General features: G+C 43.3%; 1 protein-coding gene across 1 annotated transcript; it reads left to right on the plus strand.

The window, feature by feature from the left end:
* Positions 1 to 2,072: 2,072 nt before the first annotated feature.
* LOC146959887 (GTPase IMAP family member 8-like) lies at positions 2,073 to 6,689 on the plus strand (the record flags this gene model as incomplete). The annotated part of the gene is made up of 5 exons (XM_085772809.1): positions 2,073 to 2,139; positions 4,164 to 4,880; positions 4,971 to 5,687; positions 5,769 to 5,890; positions 6,002 to 6,689. Coding segments are annotated over exons 1-5 (2,275 nt in total), but the record flags the coding sequence as incomplete, so codon positions are not given.
* Positions 6,690 to 6,937: the final 248 nt, after the last annotated feature.

Raw genomic sequence — 6,937 nt, forward strand, 5'->3', positions numbered from 1 at the left:
GTGTGTGACACATGCACTTTACGTAAAAAGACATTTTTGCCAAGTTAGATGGTAATTACTTTCAGTAACTGTGACTGTTTTAGCCTAACGTTACCTTACCTACTGTGGCAAACACCAGTTGCTATGTCATGATTTTTTATATAGGCTATATTATATTCTCGATATTAGCAGATCTTCACATTAGAGAAAACGGAAACCCTTGATATTTTATCATTATTTAGCCTACAGACCGGCACATTTTTTACAGGTGCAGGCAGACAGTAATCACCCATAGGTTGTTATTTTGAGACGTTGCTATTAGATACGTTTAACCGTCCGGCCCTAAAGCAGTTACCTGCCCTGCCTATATTCACAAGCTGCATTGTCAGAACAGATAAAATGTCATCAGCTTCTACCAGCCTTTACTAGACGATGGGCTACTTGACAAAATGAATCTAACAGTTCGCAACAAGGGCCACTGCTTCAACATAGAGGACAAACAGAAGAAAAAACTTCCATAAACAGCCCGAAGAGGAGTGGAAGAGGAGGAAGTAGGAGCTCATAGACCGAATGTTTAAAGTTGTTCTACAAGAACCTGATGAACCAATGCCACCATCTATGAAGGCTGCAGCGAGCAAGAGTTCACTTCCACCATACAGTGAGTTTGACATGAGTAGACAAAAAGGTTTTAGTTCATTGAAAATATTACACATGTGCATTGTTATTGTTGTTATCAATTACTACAGCATTTATCTTCTGTTTCCAGTGAGTGAAGTTGCCCTCTCAGAGTAGGCTACGGGAGCACAGGTTGGGCTCGGGGAGAACTGAGTGTCTGAATCAGGTCTGAATGGCTGAGCAAACTAAGCAGCAGCAGGTTCTGACATCACCTCTGGGGTTGGCAGCATTTGTTATCAAGAGTAGAATCCCTCTGAAAGATGTAAATCACCAACCATCAAGTGGGTTTTTTCCCACACACAAAGTGAAGATTGAAACCCAACGCAGATACTCTTTATAAACATCACAGGTGTAGTAGCACATTAAAGCAGCATAGAAAAGTATCCAACACTGTTCTCAAATCGTTCATGGATACTGTAAAAATATCCAGTGGGATAATGAATTTGAACTGTTTATATTTTATGTTCTGGTGATAATATGTTATGGGCTTAGCTGTACCCAACAATAAATAAGGTTCTTAGTTTTTTCTAAGTCATTAAGCTAAATGGTCAATCAACACATCATCTCAGCTCATATAATAACAACGCAAAGCCCTCAGCCATAAAGCAGGCTTTAATTGTTATTTATTCATTCTGAAATGTAATAGTAGGCATTATTTTCCACGTCTTCACCACTTCACTAAGGCAAAAAATCATCAGTCATAATCAATTATCAAAATAGTTCCTGATGGTTTTTCTGGTGGCCATCTTACAGTAAGACACCGCTGTAGAGGTAAATTTGACTAACCCTCTCCACCAGCCATTGGTTTTCAGGACTCTGTCTCTCATTATTCTCTGACTTCCTGTTTTATTTTGATGTCAGTATTCAGCTATCACTGTCACGCTCCATCGTTCTTTTCCACCAGTAACACCACACCTGTCCCTATAAACCTGTCTTTCTTCTTTGCGAGACTGTCAGTGCACAGTGTGCTTTGTTCTCATGTTTTGACTAGTGTTGCCAGAAAGTGTATGACTTGGTTTTTCACCGTTTTTGGGGATTTCTGCTTTGCCTTCTTTGGATTTGTTTGGCTGATATCGGACTGCTTTCCTGTGTAAGATCCTGTCTGTTTACTGAGTAAAAATGTTTGGAACTTGAAACCATACTCTGTGTGTGTGTGTGTGTGTGTGTGTGTGTGTGTGTGTGTGTGTGTGTGTGAGTCCACTCTGCTACTGAGTCAATGGCCCTGTTTACAGTCTAGCACCACCCTCAAACCTCTTGAATAGTCCCAAAGGTCGTCCTACACCCAACATATTTCTCTTCGGCAGCACAGGTGTCTAGTAGGATTAGGTCGCTCCCCAGCTCTCATAAGTTCAGCTCCACTGTTGCTCACTGTTGCTGATTTGGAAATTTAAGTCAGTTTCTTTCATACTGCCACTGTCAGGACAACAGAAACAGACAAATTGTCATTGAAAACAATGGATAATATACCTGCTGTTTCCACCTCTGGTAAGTGAGCTTTTGTTCATTTGTCCAACACTCAGTTAGTAATGCTTTTGTGCAACATCTTTTTTGGGTAGGTTTTTATTTTTATTGGACAGGACAGTGTAGAGAGACAAGAAATCAGAGAGAGATAGGAGAATCACATGCAGTAAAGATTGTCGCGGTCAGGGGTCAAACCGGTGATTCACAGGTTTAGAGGTTAACAATGTTCAAATGGGGTGTGATCTAGCCACTAAACCAAACGAGCACCCCTCCTGTGCAACATCTTAGGGAATTTATATTCGTAATTTCATTGTTATTCTATTTGACAGAGATAATTCAGTCATGCATGAAGTGATGAAACAGTGTATGTAGGCTAAATGTCATGTCTCTGCTTAAACTTTTAAATTCAAGTTAGACATTTCAAAGGAGGTTAAATCGAAAGCAACTGGACTTAGTTATTTGTCTAGGAAGACGTTTCACCTCTCATCCAAGAGGCTTCATCAGTTCATGTACGCAACTGACCAGGCTGGGACTGGTCCAACTATCTGGTGTGGAGACTCACTATTTAACCTCTTGTGTGGGCGTTCACAAGGGTGATGATGTCACTGGTTCCCTTTTGTGCTCCAAGTGCCAACGACAGTCGTTTAAATGACTGCCTTTGATGGAAAGTTGGTTTCGACTTCGTTAGTGCCCTATTGTGTTATAACGACAGTCGTTGGAGGCACTTGCCACTTGTGAACAGTTGTTGTTCTTTGAGGCTAGATTGTTGAATCTCCTGGGAAGGGATGAAAGGGCAGCATTGTAAATTGGAGATAGGTGGTGTCTGAGACCTCCTCCTCTGTTGAGGGATGGTTTCTCTACTTTTACATAGATGGCTTCTTTAACTCCTCTTTCAAACCATCTGTCCTCTCTGTCTAGGATTTGGACATTGCTGTCCTCAAAGGAGTGGGCTTTCTCCTTGAGATGTAAATGGACAGCAGAGTCCAGGCCTGAGGAGTTTGCTCTCCTGTGTTGGGCCATGCGTTTATGCAGTGGTTGTTTTGTTTCTCCAATGTAGAGGTCTTTGCATTCCTCGTTGCATTGGACTGCAGTCCTTCGTTAGTGCCCTATGTTGCATTGGACTGCAGTCCAATGCAACGAGGAATGCAAAGACCTCTACATTGGAGAAACAAAACAACCACTGCATAAACGCATGGCCCAACACAGGAGAGCTAATTCCTCAGGCCTGGACTCTGCTGTCCATTTACATCTCAAGGAGAAAGCCCACTCCTTTGAGGACAGCAATGTCCAAATCCTAGACAGAGAGGACAGATGGTTTGAAAGAGGAGTTAAAGAAGCCATCTATGTAAAAGTAGAGAAACCATCCCTCAACAGGGGAGGTGGCCTCAGACACCACCTATCTCCAATTTACAATGCTGCCCTTTCATCCCTTCCCAGGAGATTCAACAATCTAGCCTCAAAGAACAACCACTGTTCTCAAGTGGCAAGTGCCTCCAACGACTGTCGTTATAACAACATAGGGCACTAATGAAGTCGAAACAAACTTTCCATCAAAGACAGTCATCTTAACGACTGTCGTTGGCACTTGGAGCACAAAAGGGAACCAGTGACATCATCACCCTTGTGAACGCCCACACAAGAGGTTAAATAGTGAGTCTCCACACCAGATAGTTGGACCAGTCCCAGCCTGGTCAGTTGCGTACATGAACTGATGAAGCCTCTTGGATGAGAGGTGAAACGTCTTCCTAGACAAATAACTAAGTCCAGTTGCTTTCGATTTAACCTCCTTTGAAATACTATGACCTGGGCAAATGAGAATATGCACCGGCTCATGTTAGACATATTTTAAGTTTGATACAAATTCTGAATACAAATTTAAGCTGCTGTTTTTGTCCATGAGCGCACATGGTTGCAGGCCTAAATAATGTGCCAAGTGATTCTTGCCTTGCACATATGGTAATTCAGTACAGCATTTGATTCTACAGAAAGAGCATTTGTACAGTTTTATATTATGCACCTTTGTGAAGAATACTGCATTTCTCTTACAGGGCAACCTCACCACTCTGCAGAGTTGAGGATTGTGTTGATTGGTGGAAAAGAAATACATGGTGACCCCAGTAATAAAAGTGCAACTGGCAACATCATACTGGGTAAAAGTGTTTTTGAGACCGACAGAAGAACTGCCCAGAGTGTTGTGGGGCAGCAGGAGGTACATGGTAGAAAAGTCACTGTGGTGGACACTCCAGGCTGGTGGTGGCACTATCCCCTGGAAAATACCCCAAAGTTGGACCAGACAGAAATCACAAACAGCGTCCATCTGTGCGCCCCAGGGCCTCACGCTTTTCTTCTAGTTGTTCCTGTTGGTTTGTTTTTTCCTGAGATCTTCAGACACTCCCTAGAAGAGCACTTGAAACTTTTTCAAGAAGACGTGTTTAAGCACACGATTGTGCTTTTTACTGCAGATTCTCCATGTCATGAGGAAAATATAATACAAATCAGTGATTTGCCAGCACTGCAGTGGGTTCTGGCACAATGTGGAAACCGACAACATGTTCTCAACATCAATAACAAGGATGGCATTCAAGTCATGAAGCTTTTTGAAAAAATTGAGGCAATGGTTGAAGAAAATGCTGGTGGCTGCTTCTCCATTGACAGAGCTGCTGGGAATGCTCTAAGACAGGAAATACAAGGAATGACTGAGAGTGCATCAAAGAGATCTGATGAAGTACAGGGACAAAGAAGGGACCTCAGAGCTCTGATTGAAGGTAAAGAGTTGTTAATGTAATGTGGAAAAATACTATTATAATGCATATAATTATACAAGTCTGATTTCATTTTTTACTCCATTTCCACAGGTGGTAGAACTGCCCCGGCACATCTAAGATTTGTGATGGTTGGTGCACAGGGCTCTGCCAAGAGCTCAGCAGGAAACTGCATTCTGGGAAAAAATGCATTTACTGTTCAAGTCAGATTAAGAACAACAAAGTGTTGTGAAATAAGCCACAGCATGGTGGCAGGGAGGAAGCTCACAGTGGTAGATTCTCCTGGTTGGTTTTACAACCACACGCTTCAGGACACCTGTAAGAGAGACAAACTTGAAATAGAGAACAGCACCAACCTGTGTCCTCCAGGACCCCATGCTGTGCTCCTCATGGTCGGCCTGGCATCTGCTTTCAACAAATCATACCAGAGGTCTGTCCAGGAGCACATGAGTCTGTTCACAGACGGCATCTGGAAACACACAGTCGTTGTGTTCACTAGAGGTGAATGGCTGGGAGGGAAGACTGTGGAGGAACGTATAGAGAGTGAGGAAGGTCTGCAGTGGCTCGTGGAGAAGTGTGGCAACAGGTATCATGTCCTGAGCGACATGAAACACAGTGATGAGACGCAGGTAAAAGAGCTCCTCGAGAAGATTGAAGAGATGTGGGCAGGAAATAAAGATCCTCACTATGAAGTCAATGTGCAGCGTGCAGAGGCAATAGAGGCAGGGAAAGAGGCTGAAGACAAGATGGCTCAGAGGATGAGACAGATAACTCAAAGACAATCAAGAATACTAAAAGAGTTGTTTAAAGGTAATAACAAAAATCACATTATTTAAAATAGATTTATTTGTTTGTCTGTTTTTATAATGAAAAATATAACAATTTCTCCAGGAGAGACGTGGCCGATGACTGACCTGAGAGTCGTGCTTGTCGGCAGAAAAGAGTCTGGGAAGAGTATGGCAGGAAACACAATCCTTTTTAAGGATGTATTTGACACAAGTTGGATGAAGAAGGTAATACTACACTACCACAGCTGAAACACTTCAGGAAGAGGGTGCAACAACCTTTGCTTTGTCAAGTCTGTTTTAAACGTTGTACTTTCTGATTTTGTTTCCTTTTGGTAGGAGTTCCAACATAAGAGAGAAACCAGGACATGTGTAAAACACCAGACAAATGTTGCTGGAGTAAACATCACAGTTGTCGAGACACCAGGCTGGCTTACTGATGCCATGATGCCACCTGACTGGCTGAAATATGAAGTTGTGCGTGGTGTCTCCTTGTGTGCTCCTGGCCCTCACGTTTTTCTCCTGGTTGTTCCCATTTCCAAACCCTTTATGGAAGAAGATCGTAAAGCAGTGGTCGAGCTCCTGAAGCCATTTGGTGAGACAGTCTGGAGATACTGCATGGTCCTGTTCACCTGGGGTGACTGGCTCAACAAAACATCCATTGAGCATCACATTGCTGGAGAAGGAAAGCCCCTCCAGTGGCTCGTGGAAAAGTGTCAGAACAGATACCATGTTGTCAACATCTATAGACGTTTTCCGGGAGAGCTGTTCGACAAAATTAACGCATTAAAAATGCGTAACAAGGGCCACTGCTTCAGTGCAGGACAGACAGACAAGGACAAACAGAAGAAAAAACTGAAACTTCCCTGGCAAGTTAAACAGTCTGAGCTGACTGAGGAGGAGTGGAACAGGAGGGAGCAGGAGCTCATAGACCGGGTGTTGAAAGCTGTTCAACAAGAACCCAATGAACCGATGCCACTGCCTGTGAAGACGGCAGCGAGCATGGATGGATTCTGCGTTCCAAGCAGTAAGTGCATTTGAAATATTACATGTGCATTGTTGTGGCGGCACGGTGGCACAGTGGTTAGCACTGTTGCCTCACAGCAAGAAGGTCCTGGGTTCAAATCCCCGGCCGCCCAGGTCCTGACCAAAGGCACTGGCTCATAATCTGGAGTTGGTCCCCGGGCCCCGCACCGCAGAGATGGCAAAAGTACCCAGATTCTTTACTCGAGTAGAAGTAAAAGTACCTGTGTAAAAAATGACTTAAGTAAAAGT

This window comes from Trachurus japonicus, unplaced genomic scaffold (genome assembly GCF_045865225.1).
Source record: "Trachurus japonicus isolate A0001 unplaced genomic scaffold, Traja_1.0 AP030946.1".
NCBI lineage: Eukaryota > Metazoa > Chordata > Actinopteri > Carangiformes > Carangidae > Trachurus > Trachurus japonicus.